The sequence below is a fragment of the Sorex araneus genome, chromosome 2, assembly GCF_027595985.1.
Source record: "Sorex araneus isolate mSorAra2 chromosome 2, mSorAra2.pri, whole genome shotgun sequence".
Classification (NCBI taxonomy): Eukaryota; Metazoa; Chordata; class Mammalia; order Eulipotyphla; family Soricidae; genus Sorex; species Sorex araneus.
Window position 1 is genome coordinate 327,412,847 of NC_073303.1, and position 21,578 is coordinate 327,434,424.

The 21,578-nt window shown below is 48.8% G+C and overlaps 1 protein-coding gene and 1 long non-coding RNA gene across 2 annotated transcripts in view; one reads left to right on the top strand and one right to left on the bottom strand.

Moving 5' to 3' along the window:
- L3MBTL4 (L3MBTL histone methyl-lysine binding protein 4) overlaps nucleotides 1-20,461 on the top strand; it is a 487,327-nt gene extending 466,866 nt beyond the window's left edge. Inside the window, exons 17-19 of the mRNA XM_055125658.1 lie at nucleotides 3,365-3,540; nucleotides 15,822-15,884; nucleotides 18,710-20,461. Coding sequence (XP_054981633.1) covers nucleotides 3,365-3,540; nucleotides 15,822-15,884; nucleotides 18,710-18,877 — 407 coding nt within the window. The 3' untranslated portion in view covers nucleotides 18,878-20,461. The remainder of the gene's footprint in view (nucleotides 1-3,364; nucleotides 3,541-15,821; nucleotides 15,885-18,709) is intronic.
- Nucleotides 13,475-20,645, bottom strand: LOC129401979 (uncharacterized). Its single transcript, XR_008628476.1, has 3 exons — nucleotides 20,523-20,645; nucleotides 19,964-20,050; nucleotides 13,475-14,486 (listed from the first exon to the last, which is right to left on the bottom strand). It is a non-coding gene; the product is annotated as an uncharacterized LOC129401979 (long non-coding RNA).
- Between the last annotated feature and the right edge of the window lie 933 nt (nucleotides 20,646-21,578).

The following is a 21,578-nucleotide window of genomic DNA, read 5'->3' on the forward strand; positions in this document are numbered from 1 at the left end:
AATGTTTCAGCACCCATCCCTCCACCAATGCACATTCCTACCAGTAGTGTTCCTGTATCCTTCCTGTCAACCCTCCACTCCTGCTAAAAGTACCTTTAATGTTAATTAACCCTTTAATTCATAGACATTAAATAACTTATATAAGTCTACTCAGTGATTCTGTGGGGGTCAAGATTCATGATAAGACAACTTGGTATGCGTCCCTTTCTCCTACCTCCCTGCATCAGAGCTCCTAGCGCTCTCTCCGTGGAACCTGAGGAGCCCCCATCTCCCCTAATGTGGTGCCCTTCAGGTTACTGTGCAGAAAAATATCTTACATTGTGTTCATTGTAATCTTTCTTTTCTTAGCATATCAAATTTTGACCTCGATAAACTTACCTTGAAGTATAGGGTAGTATCTGTTATTTTGGGGGTAGAGAAGGGAACCTCCCAAATGATGCTTAGGAGGCTCAGGGACCCCCATCTGTTCTTGGAAATCTGGCTGGCGGTTTAATGTAAGATTCCAGAGATGCAGTGCTGCTTGGGCCCGGCAGTTCCAGAGTATACCTGAGCCACGCCAGTGGCGCTAGGGGTCCCCAGGGCTATCTCCCATGAAGCTCAGAGGACCCAGAAATCAACCCAGCTATGCTATCTCCTCGTCCCACCTGTGCTGTCAAAGGATAGGTGCAGCGCTGTGGATATGCTGGGTCCTCAACTTCAGTCCTATATGAGAGAAAAAAAATGGTCATTCAGATTTCCTATTCCAGGACTCCCCCCCTAACCTAACTCATACTTTTTGAACAGGGAAACTCAACTTTGGAGTTTTGCATTCTGAAAGCTGCTTTAGTGTAAATGCTGACCATGCTCAGCATGAAACTGACTCTGTCAGGGGTGCCTAAAAGCCTGAGATTGCAGATGAATAGACTCAGCCCTCAAGCGAGGTTGGGGGTCTGTGATCCACAGGAAACCCCACTCCTAATTTCCTGTGGGAGGACTCACTTTGGCTTATGTAACCTATTGACCCTTAATGTTTCAGCCTGCTAAAATCTAGCTTTTACTTCCATTCCAACAAATAGTTTGAGTTCATAGGGACACAGTTAACTGAGTTCACAATTCAGCCTCGGTTCAAGTGAGTCATTTTGGTTTTTTGAGGGTTTTTTTTTTCTTTTGGGGTCACACCCAGAGATGCTCAGGGGTTAGTCCTGGCTTTGCACTCAGGAATTACTCCTAGCGGAGCTTGGGGGGCCATATGGGATGCCAGGGATTGAACCAGGTCTGCCGCATGCAAGGCAAACACCCTACCCGCTGTACTATCGCTCCAGCCCCAAAGTGAGTCACCTTTGTTTGTGGCCTAAAGACCTTCTTACTACATGAACTGACCAAAGATCTACTAGAAACCACAGCTGGCTTTGACCACGGAGCAGGGGAACGAGGAACCCTGTGCTGGCAGTGCTGGCAGTCACACTTAGGTGTATTTCCAAGTGGATGCTTCAGCACCCAAGGCAATTTAGTTTCAGAATTACTGTGGAAAATGTTCTTGCTTGGGAGCACAATAGTTCTGTGTTTGCTTTTTGCAAATGTTTTCAGCCTTGACTTGTGCATCATGAATCTAATGTCTGTCACTGAACATCTTAATATTTCCAAAACATAAGGCTTGTTCCTTGTGTCTCGTTCCTTGTGTCTTTACAGAGTCCTGTATATTTTTGGAAACTACATGCTGATTTACCTAGGGCAATGGTTTGAGGTGTGTGTGTGTGTGTGTGTGTGTGTGTGTGTGTGTGTGTGTGTGTGTGTGTGTGTGTGTGATTAGGTACTTGCAATTCCAGCAAAACAGCTGATTGATTGGTGCAGTGATTCATTTCCAGACAAAACCTGCTTTCTCTCGGGCCTTAATCCCTGAGGCTTGAGCGCTTTAACTCTTGTTTCCCCGGGAAAGCACTCTGCGATCTCTGCATTGCTGTAACTGCAGGCTCTCCCCCGGCTTCCAAGGCTTGTTCTGTACATGCTCCTTGTCCAACCTGACAACTTCATTAAGGAACATTCACATTTGTAAACATTCTGGCTTTTCAAAGGAAAGGTGAAGCTTCCCTTCAGAACTAGCCGCCTTACAAACCTTGGGTTGAACTACACGGAGCGAGATAACCTATTTACATACTAAAAAGGTCAGTGTTGGACAATCAGCGTTTAGAGATGAATTCGCTGCAGCTTGTAATTGGAGCATAAGAATTTAGGAGCAGGCCGCAATTTTGTTGTCTCTATCTGTGTCGACAGCAAGCACTGGTAAATATGTAGCATGTGTGTGCTGAGGAGAAGCCGGGTGGGTGATGGATGGACTTCTTTACCATTAGAATCGCTCTGGTTACTAACAGGTATGTGACTGGGATATGCACTGCTCGGCCTCACCTGCTGGAAACTGGAATGAATTTGAGGTGGAAATATTTGCATAATAGCCTTTCAGACTCCATTAGTAAAATACAAACCATCATTCCAGATTTCCAATTAGGTGGCTACTGCTTACTTAACCTGTCATTTGCATTAGGAAAGATAGACTTTTAGAAACCTTAAAAATGCCTTTTCAAAGCCCCTTTCAATCACATCTTCATTTTGCTAATGTTATTGAAAGTATCTTTTTAAAATGTCATTAGCAGGATGTGTTTGCTCTGAAATCTCTCTGTGTTTGTAGATTTATCCGTGTGTAGATTTAAAGTGAAATCATTAGGGAATTGAGGTCTCAGCTCCATCTGCATGTCAGGCTCTAACATGAGAATGAAGTCACTCTCGAGGGTGAAAAATGAGTATGGAAAGAGGGTTACGTGGGCGGTAGACGTGAGCCCTGACTCCCCAGCGCGGCAGTGGGCCCTAGGCAAGCAGGCTTTGAGAACTGCCCCGGAACTTCGAGACTCTCCCCGGGTGCACACATCTCTGCAAGTGTGTACCTGCGCGAGTTCTTCGGGACTTTGCCTCTTGCTGGGAATCGAGGAGCACCTGTGGCCCCAGGGGAGCCGAGGAGCCAGATGTGGGCCTGGGTTTAGTGTGTCTGGAGGAAGCAGCTGCTAGTTAGAAATCGCGCCGTGTTGTGAGCAAATCCTTGGTGACTCCCACAGCCTCCAGATCTAGGGAGAGAGAAGCCAGAGGCAGTGACAGGCTATTACTTCACTGACATCCATGTCTTCGAGAGATTATTTGAACTTGATTAGCAACTAACCACAGTCTTTCGGGCCTTCCATAATAACATCTGTTTCTCGGGGTAATTGTTTTGAAACTGAGCCATGATTGATGACCCCTCCTGACAGTGACACCCCTCCTGGGTGACCAGAGACCAGGGTCCCTTTCCCCTGTGCCTATCATTTGCTGACGCTGGGCCTCTGTCCTGCCTCTCTTTCAGAGTACACCACCCAGCACACGCAGAAGACGCTGCAGCTGCAACGCACCATCTTCATGTCTACCCTGTCAGCTAACCCTTTTCGAGGTCTTGCACTCGGCAGGCAGCAGCACTACAAGCTGCTTCCCGGCGTGGCTGACGTCCAGGCAAACCAGGTGGGCCGCTGGACAGTGGATGAGGTGAGTGGCACTGTTCTCAAGCGCGCCCTGCGGCCGAACCTGCATCAGAGGTTCTGAACCCATCAGACATAAGATCCACATTGGCGACAGAGCCGGGATTACAGAAGCGAGGCAGGGCTGTTGGTACTCCCCTCGTCCTCTGAGTCTTCCCTGGCCATCCCCTCTGCTGCACTGCTGTGGGCTCCGGGCTCACTGAGGCAGAGGGCAAGCCTCCACCAAGTTCAGCTCGAGGCGCCCGGATGCCAGGTTCCCAGGCGCCTGGAGTTGCAGCCTCTGCCCTCAACAGTCATCTTTGGGAAGACTCACCCTCTGGGTGTTCTGTGTCCTTAGTGCTCCCAGGGCCACTGCCCGTCGGCCTGGGGGTGCCTCATGGCCATCCGACTAAGCAGATCAGCGCTGCTCTCTCATCCAGCAGAAATCACAGTCAGCCTTGGTTGTCTTTTAAAGTATGTCAGACCATGACATAAGATGCTGAGCCGAAGGGCAGGTCGGCACGTTGTTCGTGTAAACATGCCTCCCAGTATTGGTTTTCATACAGGAAAGGTACATCCCTGCCCTTATGCTAATGGTACAGAAATGATTTGGATTTAAATCAGTTTTCTCTTAAGAAGTGCACTCTTGAGCTGATAGTCCTTCTGCTAAGTTTTTTTTTTCCCACTTGTAAGACCATAATTGTTTCTTAAATGAACAAAATTTTTGAGTTGCTCCGAGGACAAGGTTAGAGGTGGAGTTAAATTAGTCTGAGTGTTTGTTGCGCACTTACTGAAATCATCTCGTGTTGGTATCTTGTTTCACTCTGCTGGCTCTGTGCTCCAGTGGGAGTCAAGGGACTATAGGTGGTGCTGAGGATTACTCCAGGGTCAGCTGTGTGGAAGGCTGTGCCCTACCCACTACACCATCTCTCTGGCCCCTTACAGAAATCCTCTGGACAAAGTCTCAGTTAATGCCTTCTTTCCTGACTCCTACTAAGTGCATGCAGAGGAGCCATGCTGGGGTTGGAGGATTGGAGCTGAGCTCTCCTTTTCCGCTCACAGTACCTAAAACCCCACTCTACCCCAGTCCTCCCTGTGGAGCAGAACGTTGTCTCCCTGAAGGTGCTGACAGAATTGAGGAAATTTGCCAGCTGTTTCTGGGAGTTCTGGAGAATGACTGAGACCCTTCTCTGAGGGCGTGCTCAGTGCGCTCAGTTAGTGAATTTTCCCACAGCATGTCTTACCTTCACCACCAAGACAACAGAAATCAGATCTGCCCCTCCCCCCCAAACAGCCCCCGCACCTAACATGCCTCTGTGAAAGCCTCAAAGGCATCATTCCTTCCAGGGTCTGGAGCAGCCGTCTGAAGCGCTTCTCTTTCTCGGGGAGAGGAATCGCGACTCCTCTTCCTTTGCTTCTGGCCCTTCACTTTGTCACTATTCTCAGTGGGTTGATCCCATATCTTCACTATTGCACTAATGCAGCTGCGAATGACAGCGTGCTTACGTCCTTGTGAGAGTGTTTTTATTCCCTAGGAGCAGATGCCCAAAAGTGTTATTGTTGGGTCATATGACAGTTCACATCAGTGGAGTTGGTGTTGAGATACCATATGCCTAAAACTCAGCTATCAATGACTTTGTAAATCACTGTTGTTTAGTTTAAAAAAGAAAAGAAAAACCATTTTTTAAAAATTTTTATTTATTTATTTTTAAGGAGGTCACAACCGGCAGCGATGCTCAGGGGTTACTCCTGGCTCTGCACTCAGGAATTACTCCTGGCGGAGCTTGGGGGACCATGTGGGATGTTGGGAATCAAACCCGGGCGGGTCGGCTGCAGCCCCGAAAAAACAAATTTTAAAGACACTGTCAGAAAGATGTTCTCCTGGACCAGCCTCGACCTCAGGCAGAGAGCAGCTGTGCCTGAGGCAGAGATGTGGGGGGAAGGAGGGAGAGTTCTGTGCAGGTCTGGCCACCGGGACAGCCCCTGCCTCCCAAATAGGCTTGTACAATCCGTGTGTAGCACCACACCTGCTTTACTGTCTTGTTTCCTACTGGTGACTCCAAGTGGCCCCCTTGCCAGTGCCACACACATGCCATTATTCACACAGTCACTGCCATTCCTCCGGAATCCTGGCACCACCACAGCCCTCGGCCCTCCGCTCACCCCTGCAGGGCTGCCCATCTTCCCCAAGTCCCCTTTTTTTCTCAGAGTATGTTTTGCTCCTGCATCTACACCCGCACCTCCGATGCAGACCAGATGAGGAGAGACTTCCTGTCTCTCTCCTGGGGTATCTTAAACACTCTCACTCTACCTGGCACTGGGATTACCTCCAAGCAATCTTGTTGGTAATCTAATGAGATGAGTGAATTTTGTCACGTGAATATGGAGTGACAGAGGTATGTACATGAGCTGAATTTTTTTTTTTTGCTTTTTGGGTCACACCCAGCGATGCTCAGGGGTTACACTCAGGAATTACCCCTGGCAGTGCTTGGGGGACCATATGGGATGCCGGGGATCGAACCCGGGTCAGCCGCGTGCAAAGCAAACGCCCTACCCGCTGTGCTATCGCTCCGGCCCCCCGTGAGCTGAATTTTGAGACCCAAAAAAAGAAAAAAAAAGGATTATTGGAGTCGGAGCCATAGTACAGCTGGTGAGTTATTTGCCTTGCACATGGCCTACCCGGGTTCAATCCCTGGTACAACATATGGTCCCCCAAGCCTGTCGATAGTGATCCTCGGACACAGAGCCAAGCCCTGAGCACTGCTGGATGTGGCCAAAGTGGAGAAAGGAATGGGAGCCAGTCCGGGGGAAGGAGAAACAGTTGCTTGGGGTGAGGGTGAGATGTGGAAGGAACCATCTACTTCCTGCTGGTTCATCCAGTGCTGGCATCCTGCTTTCCATCTGGGAGGAGATCAGCAAGTCCATGTGGGAAGAAGTGGGTGCTGGGAAGCAGCCCCTGATGTATCCCACAGGGCCAGGGAGGGTTTGCACCAGGTACTGAGCTGGGAAGGACCCAAATTCAAGGGCTAGTTAGAGCCTAAAGCAACAGGACAGGGAAATAGACTGGACCCAGAGGGGAAGAAGGAAAAAGAGCTCAGGAGGATTCCGTCATCTATCGTCTCGGCACTGCTGTCTGCCTTCTCATTTCAGACAATAATGGCCAGGCTTAGGGGCCCATAGAGGAACCCGGAAAGAACAAAGGGTGCTGGTGCCACAAGCAGAAGCAATGCCAGGAGACAACCTGGTTGAGGGCAGGAGGGGAAGATGAGTCTGTGTAGAGGCAAAGGTGCCCTTTGATGTGGCCAAAGGATGCAGATTAACTTCCAGAGCGGGGAGACAGTGAAGGGGTGCTGCCCGGGGCTGGGAGTAAGGGGCAGAAACCCTGGGAAGGGTCCCACTGAAAAGAAGCACACAGGGGAGTGGACACAAGTCCCAAGTTCCGACAGGGGCTCCGAGTTTCCTGTGTGTGGTGTGTGTGTTTTTCCTCTTGGGAGGGCTGGAGTCATGATCACTTCCCAAGAAGGATGGCAGTGGGGAAACCACCACCACCCCCAAAATTCCTGGACTGGGGTGATAGGAATCCAGGTGGAGCACCTGCCCTGTCACCACATACTGTCCCGCCACATACTGTCAGGAGTGGTCCCTGAGCGAGGACCCGGGAGTAAGAAAAAAAAAAAAAAACACCAGGATTCTGTGTTTTATAGGGAAAGGGATCTTTAGGTCTGACAGATACCAAATTCTGAGCGATTGATGGGGACAGTAGCTGATTCAAGTATAAGTTTCCTTAGGCTAGGAAGGGCCTCAGAAAGCAGAGGCTTACTGGGATGGGGTGGGACAGGATGGTGACTGTGAATGTTATAAAGGAAGATTTGGATGGGGAGATCCTAGTCCCTGAGTTCTCTGTAATTAGGTGATGCATAGAATCCCAGCCTGCACAGGTGGCGGAGGCATTCAGGATGTTCTAGGTTAAACACCCCTGAGAGAAGCTACCTTAGAAAGTGTCTTCTTTCTCTCTGTTCTCTCTCTCTCCCTTCTCTCCTTCCCTCCTTCTCTCCCTCCCTCCATCTTTCTCTTTCTCTGTCCTCTCTCTCTCTCTCTCCCTCTCTCTCTCTCTCTCTCTCTCTCTCTCTCTCTCTCTCTCTCTCTCTCTCTCTCAGAGTGATTGTTCTACAGTGAATAAGGCACATGGCCAATCCAGCATCCTATATGGTCCCACAAACCCACAGGAGTGAACCCTGAGCGCAGAGCTAGAAGTAAGCCCTGAGCACCACCTGGGGTGGCCCCAAAAACAAACAGCCAAAAAAAAGCAGTCCCTGCTCTCTGCACTCCATCATCTTCCAGGACCAAGCCATCCCTTGGTTTGGATTATTTACGTTTCTTGTCTTGATGTCTCCCTAACTCTGTGCCATTGAGGACAGGATCACAGATTAAATTTCTGCGTCCTCACTCCAAAACAGTGTTTTTGCACCTTTTTTCCTTCTCAATGTGTCCCCATCCTACCATTTCGCCTTCTAGCCTCATGCTGTGCCCCTCGCCCTTCCACCACAATTGATGCAATTTTTTACCTGCATCCCTCTTGGAATAGTTGGGAGACACTTTAGCCCCGTTAGGAAGTGCTGCTCTATAGTACTTTTGAGGAAGCATTAAATTCTCAAAGATTTTTGATGAGGCAAATGCAGAGGGTTTGTGAGGGTTCTGTTTGTGTCTTTGAAAATAAGGCATCTCTCAGGGGGAGTTTATTTAGAGAATATTTTACAGAGTGACTGCTACAGAGCATGTTATTGTTTTGGACCCTTATTTAAAATGTTGAGGGGTGGGGATGGAGAGACGGCACAAGGGTTGGGCACTTGCCTTGCCCGTGATCAACCCCAGTTTGATTCCCGACATCCCACATGATCCCCGGAGCCCACCAGGAGTGATTCCTGAGTGCAGAGGCAGGAGTAACCCCGTAGCACTGCTAGGTGTGGCTCCGAAACGAGATTAATTCATTTATGATATGTTGAGGGGCCAGAGAGTTAGTGCAGGGTTAGGATTGTCGCCATGCACGTGTCCCACCAGGCTTTACCCGAGCACTTGCTGGGGTCCCTGAGTCTGCCAGGAGTGATCCCTGAGTGCAGTAGTAAGCCTTGACTGCAGCCAGGTGTGCCCCCTAAAAATCAAAAATTCAGTTAAATAAAAATAAAATGAAAGGTTGCAATGGACCTGTGCCTCCTTGCGGTAGTACCATTGTGCAACACGTAGGGCAGGTATGTTTGGGGCAGAATATTTGCTGCAACCTTCTTTTTAAATTATTATTTGATTAATTGCTGTAATTTTCAGTACTGCTAGCATTGGTTTCATGCACATGGCACTCCAACAACATACCCTTTATCAGCCTGCCACTGCCCTCCCCCTATCCCAGGGACCCCTCCCTGCATCCACTCAGTTCTATAGACCAGCTCTCCAGTCCTGTTGCCTTTGACTTTTTGTTGCTTTGCTTCTTTAAATCCCCCACATATGAGCAAGATTTTTCTGTGTGTGTCCCTCTCCTGACTAACTCCGCACGATACCCTTTAGTTCCATCTACATAACCCCAAACTGCATGACTTCATCCTTTTATTACAAGTGCGTAATATTTTGTTGTGTAGATATACCACAACTTCTTGATCCATTTATCCATAGTTGGACTCTTAGGTTGTTTCCATATCTTGGCTAATGTACTAAGTGCTGCAAGGGCATTTATATATTCTTTAAAATTAATCATTTAGTGCTTTGGGGATAGATACTAAGAGATGGTATTGCTGGATCATATGAGAGTTCTAATTACTGGATCATGTGGGAGTTCTAATTCTTACCTTTTTGGGAAATCTCCATGTTGCGTACCCACCAATAATGGATGAAGGTTCTCTTCTCACCACATCCCCATCAACACTGGTGATTTCTATATTTTTTGGTATATGCCATTCTCACTGATGAGATCGTATCTCGTGAAATTTACGTTTCCCTAGTAAGGGGTGGTGATGAGCACTTTTTGTGAGTCTACTAGACACCTGTGTATCTTCTTTTGTAAAATTTCAGTCAGCCCACCCAGAAATGGGGAGTGGAAATGAGTAGACAATCCTCTTCCTCCTTTTGTCTGCCCTGCTGACTCAGGGGGGAAGATCTCTGCTCTACTTTCTTCTCCCTTGGCCAAAAGCCAGCACTGAGCCCTGCTGACATCCCCCAAAGTGTGGGACCTGGGTTTGTTTTAACTCCTTCATCAATGGCTGTTTCTGCTAGAACCATGTTTTCTCAAGGGCACAGATCTATGAAGTCAATGATTATACGCTGAAAGGCAAGACTAGATGAAATGGCCAGGCTCAAAAAATTTTACAAAACAATGTGTACACACCCTCAGTTCCTGGTCAGCATGGTGTGCATCTTTCGATTCTGCTCCTGGAAATGTACAGGGAAACTGGTCTTCAACACCATGGAAAGGGGCCTTTGGACATCTCTGTCGCAAAGGATCTCTGTGAGAGCAGGCGTGGGGCAGGTGTGGGAGCCATCGGTGCAGGAGGAGGGGGACTTGAACGTGGCTTTCTCCTGCCAGGTATCTCCAACAGGGCCGTGAAGGCAGCAGACAATGTGCCAAGATGCCCGTGACAGGTGAACACAACACACTTGGTACACACCAGGGCCCTTTTAGTTTGTATATTCAGAATTGCTTTTCAAAGCACCACTCTAAATTTCCCGACCCACCACCAAGTGCTCCCGAAATGTCCATTAACTTTAAAGGATAGCTGTCTTTAGAAGCCGTGTTTGTGCAGGAGGGGATGTTTTTGAAAAATTCAGGGGACTGCTAACTAAGCATAGCAGCTTTGTACAATTGGGTCTTTATTTTTCAAAAGGAGCAAAATAAACTCTGCTGTTAAGAGAAAAATAAAATGAGACCCAGGCTAGAAACAACAGTCCCTGGCAGACCTTCTGCCAGTACAGTCCGGCACACCGCTACAGTCTCAGCACGACAGAGCGCACACCACCACTCGGGAAGATTTACGAAGGCAGCCACCCCACAGAAGCAAACAGGGCCTGCTGCGCCCAGAGAAGGCAGGGAAAGTAGGTCAGTGCGGGGGTAACTTGGGTGAAGTAATGGGCTCACCCGGAGCCTGCAGCGTCATCTTCCTTAGCCTGCCAGGCTGTTGTGTCATCCCAGCAATTAACTTCCTTGTAGCTGCCCAGAGCAAGGCCAGGCTTTGGGCTGCGGGTCCCTAGGGGAGTGCCCGCGGGTTAGCCTCCACAGCCAGCCTGGGTCCAACACCCCCAGGGTCCATCAAACAGCCACCATCACCATGGACACACAGGTACAAGGTGTCCACAGAGCCACCATAGGTGCAGACGAGGATGGCAGCCATCACAGAGTTCACTGCACTGAGCGTGACCGCACAGGAGCTGTAAACTTGAGGAAGGAAACAGACTCTGTTTCAGAGAATGAGGAGGAAGCCTTCTGGTAGGACACATCCTCTCTGATGTGTCCAGACTCTCCACACTCCAGTTAGAAAAGCAACAGCAAAGCGGGCTTCCTGTTAAAAGCTGAATTGTGGGGGCTGGAGCGATAGCACAGCGGGTAGGGCATTTGCCTTGCACGTGGCCAACCCGGGTTCAAATCCCAGCATCCCATATGGTCCCCTGAGCACGGCCAGGGGTAATTCCTGAGTGCAGAGCCAGGAGTAACCCCTGTGCATCGCCAGGTGTGACCCAAAAAGAAAAAAAAAAAGCTGAATTGTGATTTGTTCACAGAAGGAATAAATACCAAGTAACAGTGTAGTGAATAATGATCGTGAATAATGCTCTGGGCCTTTAGCTGTGCTATGATTCTTCCTCGGAAAGTCTGTCTCAATAGAATTTGAGAGGAAGAAAACACACACACACACACACACACACACACACACACACACACACACATTGAATAGAATCAAAATCTTATTCCAGAAGACAGAGCATTTCACTCGGTCACTGGTAAAGTGACCAGCCAGGGCCCAGGTCAGGGACAGGGATAGTGCTTCCCAGCCTCTCTATCTTCACGCAGGAATGGGATGTTTACACTGGACTTGGGTTTAACACAATTTTATACCCTCCCCTTTTTTTAAAATCTAATGTACCTTTGACATAGTGATTTTTGTTTGTTTGTTGTTGTTGTTGTTGTTGTTATTTGTGGATCTTCACTATGATGCTCATGACTGACTCCTGACTCTACACTCAGGAATAACTCCTTTCTGTGCTTGGGGTTGTCGGGGGCAGTGGGGGGGAACCAAATGGGATGCCAGGGATCGACCCCAGGTTACCCACAAGCAAGGCAAATGCCCTACCTGCTGTTACGCTCCAGCACCAATAGCGATTTTTTTAAAACTAATAGTACTGAGGAATTTGTTTGCATGTCCAGAAAAAGGACATTATTGTATGCACAAAGCATCCCAGTGAGAGCCACACACAGACCCTTGACTACGGCGCACAGGCACAGGAGATCACCTCCCAGGCCCTTTCCTTCGCTTTGAAGAACACAGGGTCCTCTTGCCTGGCCTGCCCTCCCCAGGGGAGCAACAGAATCTCTCTAGCCACTTCCCAGTGACGGCCATCCCATGTGGGTTTTTTTCTGCTGTCACCTTCAGCCTTTCTGCCTGTGGATGCGCTGCCCCAGAGGTGCCCTTCAGAGCTGTGGATTTTCACCATGGCGTGGGTGTGCCATATAGATACATTTTTGGTTGCACGGCTGGGAGAGGGGCAGGAGCAACGGCACCTGGCTATCAAAGGCCAGGGAGCCTGCCAGTGCCCTGCTCTGAGCCAGGAAGCCCTGGGCAGGGATGGGTGGGCCCCCATCTTGGCCTGCTGGAGATAAGAAACTTGCTCTGCAGCCTTCTTGCTGCACTCCGTTCGGGTTCCTCCTTCCACACATCCGGCCTCTAGGCAGAGCCTCCTCAAGACCCCTCGCAGCACCTCCAATACCCAGCTCTGTCCTGTGGGGAGCACCCAGGTGGGTTGTTTTTAAAATTTAACTTTATTTTTATAAAGTTCACAATAATTCATTACATGTAATATTCAAACAGCAATCCCACCACCATTGCACCTTCCCACCACCATAAAAGGAAAGTGTGTGAAGCTTGTTGTATGTCATCCTGGAGCCATTAAACCCTCATGTCAGAGATTACAAATATGTATGTTAAACCCAAACAAATGTGTGCTTCTCTTGGTCCATCTGTGGGCTAGAGTATGAGAGGTCACAGCCACGTGCTCCTGGAATTCTAATTATAGAGCAGATTCACTCATGGGCAAGGCCTATGTTGCTCTCCTCTCGGCCATTGATGAGATTATATGGCTCTAGGGGCAGTTTGTGGGTGTGACTGCCAAGCTCCTGGAAAACCTGGAACCTGGGAGAAGGAAGCCCAGTCCTGCTCCGAGCAAGCTTGGAGATTTCAGTCACGGGTCCCTTGTACCTGGGTTTTTCTGCAGGTTCTCTCATGGGTGAGGCTCGTCCGGCCAAATGTTTTTTTTTGTTTGTTTGTTTTGCAATGCACAGGGATTACTCCTGGCTCTGCACTCAGGAATTACTCCTGGCAGTGCTCAAGGGACCATATGGAATGCTGGGAATTGAACCCGGGTCAACAGCATGCAAGGCAAGCTCCTACCTGCTGTGCTGTTGCTCCAGCCCCAAGATGGGTCCTTACTGCTCCCCCCACTAACTGCGGTAGCTGTCTCCCAGCTGCTGCCCTGCCTCACCCTGCTCTCGGGCTTTCTCCTGCTCTGCTCCCCTGCCTGAGCACTTTAGATAGAATAAACCAGAAAATGTGTAAATGTATGCCTAGTACTTTATCCAATCTGGCTTAATTACTCCAGCAGAGTGTGTGTGTGTGTGTGTGTGTGTGTGTGTGTGTGTGTGTGTGTGTGTGTGTGTGTGTGTGTGTGTGTGTGTGTGTGTGTAATCGGGGAGGCGTGGGGCGGGGGGCGGGAACTGAACCCAGGGCCATTTGCACAAGCCAGACAAGTGCTCCGCTGTTGAATCCTGAATCCTGTACCCAGATCCAAGAGTGGTTTGCAGGACGCTGCAGGTGGGTCCGAGGTGCTGCCAGAGCCCACGGCTGCCTGCTGTGAGAAGGACAAGCCCAGCTGGAAACCGTGGCCTCTCCCCAGCCTTGGCCTCCTCCCCTCTTCCCTTCTGGCTGCCCGTGGGTAACATCCACAGGCCCAGGGAGACACGCTGAGCCGCCAGCAGTGCTCCTCTCAGCTCCCAGCTCCCCCTCCCCCGGCAAGGCCCTTCCTGAGCTCCCACCTGACAGACCATCTGTCCCTTCTAGAATCCCCGTAGCCTTTATGCCTCTCTTGTGGATTTTAGCATATGTGAGCGTGTACTGTGGGGATTTACAAGTCTTTCTTTGTCATCATTTCCCGCAGTCTCCCATCACTCACCCACCTGCAAACTCACGGGATGTGCAGGCTAGCCATGCTCCCGGGGCAGAGACCTCCCTCAGCCTTGGTCAGGACTTACTTGACTGCAGGAGTCTTGTAGGGGTGAAGGGAAGAGCAGCCGCCCTCAGTGTCCCAGACCGCAGACCTTTCATCCCTGCTCTGGCACTTGCCCCTGTGACTGTCTCTGCAACATGCCCAACAAGCATTTCCAGACTTATCTGGGCTCCTCGAAGACCCCAGACCCACACTCCACACTTCCCGTCCCCCTGGGAAAGAGAACTGTAGGAGCAGGTAGACTTGGTTTCCGAGCATGCCCTGAGCTGAAGTGGCTAAGAAGTAACAAGCACCAAGTCCTGTGGGGGCAGCTGACCCCCTCCCGTCCCCCTCCCTTTGAAGATACACTCGCGTCGGGGTAGCATGAGGACTGTTTGGGGGAGGTGTTGTCTCTCTTTTTCAATTCTCATCATCCTGCAGTTTAGAGGGATGATTATAAATGACTCAAGATAGTATTTTTGGCATCAGAGGTGAGTCGAGTTGATGACAACATGTGGATTGCACCTAAAAAAAAGATGTTCTGAAATCATTATATTTGGCAAAGTACAGTTGACAGAAGACAGAGATTCAGGGGAGCACACATGGGTGTCTGGTGCTAGCACACAAACCACCACTCTTCAGCTGATAATGAGCCAATATCATGATATTCCTCTGCACGGTGTGAAGGCTCTGGGCTAGGTAGTCGCTTCCCGAGGGCTCCCGAGAGCCCAGGATGCTGGGGGGGAGATAAGGCCCCTGTGCACGCTGGTCTTCTGCTGCACACACTGCAGTGGACACGAGAGCTGGAGCACCAGAGTAGGAAACAAGAAGACAGCAGGCATTTCCGCCTGCAGAGTCGCATCCCCAGCACTCTCTGGCCGCCTCCCTGCTTTCTGTCACCCGAGTCTCTGCAGGGCCAGGCCGTGCACAAGCTCTAGGGCCCCACTGTGATTCCAGTTGTTAGAGAAGTCTAACTTCATGACATTTCAGTCAGCTCCCCAAAGAATCATCTGGAACATTCCCGGACTTCAAAGCCACCAGGGAGATTCTCACCTGGTCTCTCTATTCAGAGGAATTCGGGGTACTTTTGTCTGGTGTCGCAGTGAAAAAAACATGATAGTTACTCTCTATTGAACTCAGTTTGGAGGCCGGAGTGATAGCACAGTGAAGAGGGCGTTTGCCTTGCACGCAGCTAACCTGAGTTCGATCCCCAGCATCCCCTATGGTCCCCTGAGCAATGTCAGGAGTGATTCCTGAATGCAGATCCAGGAGTAACCCCTTAGCATTGCCAGGGGTGACCCAAAAAAGAAAAAAAAACACTCAGTTGGGGGGGTGGGCAGAAAAGCCCGAGATCCAGACCCATGCCCAACACTTACTGGCCACATGGGATCTTGAGCACATTGGTCAACCACTTGGGTTCAGTTTCAAATTGTCCTTCACGTGGGAATCCAGTTGGCACAGGTCCCCTGAGTTCCTGTGCCGGCCACATTCTGTGTAGTGACTGGAGACTCGGACGAGGTAGAAGAGCCAGACCTGCAGGCTGCCAGAAGGCCAAGTGGCCCCAGACCCCCCCGCACCCCACAGGGCGCCTGGGAAGAGAAGGAGAGAAGATTCCAGAGCCCCAGAGCTCCCCACCCATGTGATCTGTCCTCCTCATCATCATAATGGCAGCCTTGTAGAGGCGTAGGCATGAGGTCCAACAGAGGCCCGCCTTCTGAGCTGAGGAAGGCTGACTTGGCAGCATCTTAATCCCAAGTGTTTGGAGCATTTGATGTATATTTTACTCAGATGTTGAATTACTACAACCTCAAATTATTTCAGGTGCATGTTTTAATTCAGGCTTTTCATCTTGCACTGTAGGTGGCTAAGTTTGTACAGTCTCTTCTGGGCTGCGAAGAGCATGCCAAGTGCTTCAAGAAAGAGGTAGGAAATGAGGAAAATTTTATATATGTATATATATGCCATATTTCTAGACCCAGAGCACTTTTTTTCCATTCACTATGAGTGTTAATAAGAGGGCTGGGGGCCCGGGGGGCAAGGCGAGGTGGTCCAGGCAGGAAAGAGCCGATGAGCACCCGGGGCTCAGCTGCATGAGCCTCCCCTGGCACAGTCCATACGCTGTGCTCAAGAAACAGGCTATTTGAACACATTCAGTCGGTCACTTAGACTCATGGGTGTCATGGCGCCTCTGCACTGTGGTATTAGGCAGTTCGGGCTCCCACCAGGTCTGCAGCAGGAGAGCGAGTGTTTGACCACAGCAGATGGAGTCATGCTTTTCCCGTGGCCCTGCTCTGTACATGCCTGAGCAGGCGCAGGTGTGCAGAGAAGCCACAGGGTCCTGTGGAATTGCCCCTTCCTGCTTGTCCTCACAGAGAATATACCGAACTGCTTAGCACACATTTTGGAGTTAAAATCCCTGAAATGCTGCTGCTGCCGGTGGTGATCATTGCTCACTGTGGCTTGCCCTGTGCGAGGCAGCCCACAGTCAGTGCCCTGTGGCACAGCAGGGCACATCGCTGGTGGAGGCTAAGGGACCTCATCAGAAGGGCAGCTGATCTCAGTCCATGTCCAGGCTGATTTGAGTCAGGGATCTCCATCATTTTTCTAGAACTCTAGAGGACGACACTCAGGCTGAAGTCTCCTTCCTGTCTCAAGCTCACAGCCTATGTGGCTCAGGGGAGGTGCTATATGAGTTGGGGTTCTGCGCCCCCAGAGCTCAGCCTGCACTGCTTCTCAGGAACTCACACTGTGGTGTCAGCCTGGGTCATTGCCAGCAGATAGTCAGTTCACCTGGTTTCACCTGAGCCCAGGGAGTGGAGTCTCTTGTACATGGTCCCTTCTCGGCACTTAGCTCAGGTTTGTCTCTGTGACCAACAGCATTACCAGGGGCAGGTCACTTAATTAGCTCTCTTGTCCCTCCTCTGTAAAACAGGGACCAGTTGGAGGAAACCCCTTAGAGTTCACAATGTTCACTGTCCCTAGTGTGGTTCTGAAAGGAACCAGGTGGGTGACAGCAATGCAGAGCAGAGTGTCTCCTCTGGAACCTTTAGGGTCTGCCTGCAGTAATCACAGCATCACCCCCAGGGAGCTGCATGGCCTGCAACAAGTCCTCAGCCCTCTATTGCTCATTTCCTTATCTGCTTTTCAGAGTTCCTTGGAGGATTAAACACACAGAGAGGACTAATATTATCCTCCATACTCTTGATTATTATGGCCATGGCCACCATCATTGCCTAATTTTTAGGACAGCTGGCCAGAACTTTTCAAGCCAGTGAATCTGGCTTGAAAATACTGGAGCTAAATTCATTGTGGAAGGGAAGAAGGGAGAATTATTTTTCTCTTCAGTGGGAAATACACCGTTTTTTCTTTAAACGGGCTATGCTTCATCAGACAATATGTCCTAAGTGCACAGGAAGCTTTAGAAAACTCTGAGGCTTCAAAATCCCACCCCCCCCACCCCCCACACCACAGTCCCTGGTGATCGCTGCTTCGTCAGAGAGACATGGACACCAAAGGGTTTGTATCATTAACCGAGAAGGATTAGAACCGCACCCACATGGGGGTTCACGAAAAGGTGTTCCCATGGGCAACCCTTTCTGTCCATCTTTTTGTTTGGGAGACAGAATTCATTCTGAGCCAGACTGTAGGTAGGAGACAAGGGTGTAGGTCAGAGACACCTATAGTTTACAGGATTCAGGCTCTAAGCACTTTCAGAGCCTCTAGGAGCCGTGAAAACGTAGACTACACCAGGCCACTCACCTAAGCTCTTAATTTCACTGTTCTGAATGTCAATAAAGAAAAACTTTATTTTCTTTATTTTTTTTTATTTTTTTTATTTTATTTATTTATAAAATCTGGTGTTTTTCTGCTACTGTAGCCTTTATCATAGAGGAAAAAACCCCAATACAGGCTTTACAGGAGAAAACAACAACTAAGCATTTATTCCATCAGCCAAATTTAACCTCCTTTAATATTTAGTATAGACTTCAAATAATTTAACTTTATATAGAAATGTAGGCACACACATCCAGTTGTATAAAGTAAAACCAATCTTTCGGGGCTGGAGCAATATCACAGCGGGTAGGGCGTTTGCCCTGCGCGCAGCCGACCCAGGTTCAATTCCCAGCATCACATGGTCCCCTGAGCATGGCCAGGAGTAATTCCTGAGTGCAGGAGTAACCCCTGAGCATCGCCAGGTGTGACCCAAAAACCAAAAAAAAAAATCGATCTTTCAAGTAACATTGTAAAATCACACAAGTTGTAATTGGGAAAGGATTCCCTGAGACTTGAATTTCAGTGACTCACTGTGATTTATTGAACCCCTGTAGTTTGGGGGATGCCTAGATGGCTTCCAGTACTTGACCACTCCAAGGAGTACTAGAGTATAGTACTATAGTACTAGGACCACAGTGTCCTCAGGGGAAATCCCCAGATATTTCTTTGGTTGATGAAATTGTGTTCTTTTTAAGGCCCTTGATAAAGTCAAGCCAGGATTTCTTATATGCAGCAGCGGGAATTAGCCTGGAAACAGTCAATGGATCTTGAATTCCTGCTTAGCAGATGAGCACCTTTCCCACATAACTTAGCTTCAGCACCCAGGGAAGAGAGAGGGGGAAGACAAGCTCCATGAGGGGGCCCTGGCTCTCCAGGTACCAGGCCCACAGTGGGTACCAGCTCACAGCTCGCTCCCTGGGAGTGAATGGGCAGCAAGGGATGTTCTAAACTGGTGTTTGCTTACTTCCTTGCAGCAGATTGATGGCAAAGCCTTCCTCCTTCTGACCCAAGCAGACATCGTCAAGGTGATGAACATCAAACTGGGCCCAGCACTCAAGATCTATAATTCTATCCTCATGTTCAGGAATTTCCAGGATCTCTCTGAAGAAGATGTGACCTCCAGCCCAAAACTCAGGAAGTAGGCTCTGCGCACAGCGGCACCAGGACAGCGTTTGTGAGCAATAAGACTGGCCCATATTAATTTGCTTTCACTATCTCCTTGGTCCTATCCAGGTGTATTCCAAACCGTTCTTTTTAAGTGTTTATGGTGTCAGTATTTTAGAAGATTCTGATGATTGGCAGACAGACGCCCAAGCACGTGTATGGTCAGCAAAGGTCGTTTCACTGGGCTGAGATCTCCCAGTTCTGAGACATTGCAGCAAATGGACCAAAGGAGCCCCTCCTACACACACATACACCTTTAGCCTCCTATATCACCATCAGAAAGTTATCTCCCATTTTGCAAATGAAGGGTTGTTCTCAAGTGATAAAATATTTCCTTTTTAAAAATAGTATTCATACTTTGGTAAATCTCAGGGCTAGGACGAACAGAAACATTACTGGGCCCTCTCGAGCAAATCAAGGATCAACAGGGTGATAGTGATAGTGATAGCATTCATAATTACATGGTGGATGTTTTTGAGACACCTGAGCTTGGCTTAGATTTGCCTTTATGGGTGCAGTGAATATAACAGATAGTGTCCTGGTGTTTTTAAAAGACATCATGTGAGGTTTTTGTGTACTTTACTCAGGAAAGTGTAAATCTGACAGAAAAGAAGCAGCACATGTTTTCAGGATTTATTAATTCTCCATGTCTTGTTCATTTATATGCCTTAGTTGTTCCCCAAGTCTTTCAGTCGTAGCCCAGGAGTGACAGGGCAAAGAACCAGCTCGTGCGCCTTGCAGGGCTGATGGGACCCTTCTGAGGATCTTTACCAGCAGTTCCCAGCAGACTGCAGGGCACAGAGAGAGAAGAGCAGTGGTTACAGGAAGACAGGCCCTGAGCCTGGCATTGCTGGCATACAGTTGCCCACCTATATCCGGTTTCACCTGCATCTCTGCAGCCACCTCAGGCTTCAGCTGTGAAGAAAGGGGCTGGAAAGAACCCTTCTGTCCTGAGCCTGCCTCAGCTGTGCTACCTGAGCAGTGGGCGCCTCTTCACCAATATGCGTACCTTCTAAAGGACAGAGCATGTTTCTCTATCTGCACAGTTTGGATTTGTGGCTTACCTTTGTTTGGTGTCAGTTCCAGTTTTGGAAGAGCCTCCATTTTTCATACACATCCTCAGTAAGAACAGGAGCAAGCTTAGGAAAGCCCTGCAAGGGGAGCACCTCATTTTAGATGGAGCGAGAGAGATCAAAGATTCAGACCTCACCATACCCATTGGCTATTGCTTCATCTTACGATTTAAAAAAGAATCTTACAGTCTAAGAAAGTTGATTGTGGCTAGAGAGTTTCCCCAAATTTACATCACACACACACACACACACACACGCACACACACATACGCACAAACACACACGCACAAACACACAAAATGTTGTCAGAGGTGAATATTTATGTTTCTTTAGATCCTTATTGAAATGGAATCTTAATATATATCATTGGTTGATGTAAGTTTTTGTTTTTTGTGAAGTTTATATTACCGTTTATTGTATTTTTTGTAGGCTGCTATGTACAGTTAAAATTTCTGCTTCTGCTATGTAAAAAGTTTAATATATTTTAAATGATAATAAACGGGTGAAATAAAACTCCACCTCACTGCCTTAACAAATATGTTGTGATAACCTGTTCCTAAGACACCGCCTGAGGTTGTTTCTCTCTCAGGATGCAAAGTTGCACACATTAACCAGCCAGGAAGTCACCGCACTCGTAAAACCAAATCTTGTTCCTTGGGTTCTGCTTCCTTAGGGAAGAGAGAAATGGCCATAAGTCATTTGAGAGATTAGAGTTTAATTTTAAAAAATCCCAAAATATCTATAGTATAGGTTCCAGGGAAGATCTGAGATCAGCTATTCATAAATGTAATATAAGTTATTTCATCCGAGGCTCGTGCCAGGACAAATGATGTTTGACTTGCTGAAGCGCGACATGGTCACCATGGTCACCCTTGGCCACCACCCTTGCCAGAGATCAGATGCTTTGTGTAGGCTCCAGGGGATCGTGTAATGGTGATAGACTTAGCATGTGGGCTGGGCCAGGGGTGTTGGGAGGACGTACACACCTGCCTGTGATGAGGATGTTCTGGATGTTCTCCTAGCTCTGTACTAGGGAGTCCCCCGTGGCAGGGCTCAGGAGACTATATGCAGTTGGGGATTGAACTGGGGTAAGGCAAACACCTTTTCCCTGTACTTTGTCTCTGGTCCCAGGATCAAATTTTTGACCTGCAAAATTCAATGCATTGACCCCGTCTTCACCAGCCCCATCATAACTCACCCCTACATACATTTAAGGGCTGGAGTGATAGCACAGCTGGTAGGGCGTTTGCCTTGCACGCGGCCGACCCAGGTTCAATTCCTCTGTCCCTCTTAGAGAGCCCGGCAAGCTACTGAGTGTATCCTGCCCGCACGGCAGAGTGCGGCAAGCCACCTGTGGCATATTCAATATGCCAAAACCAATAACAAGTCTCACAATAGAGATGTTACTGGTGCCTGCTCGAGCAAATCGATGAACAAAGGAACAGTGCTACAGTGCACATACATTTAAAAATGTTAAGTTAATCTCTGCAGCTTCCAGGACTAAAAAATATGTTCTTGAATATGTATACTCTCATGAACAGATATTCTGTTTCTAAAAGTGCTCTGGGATCCCCTCTTAGCAATTCTCAACCAACCATGTAGGCCA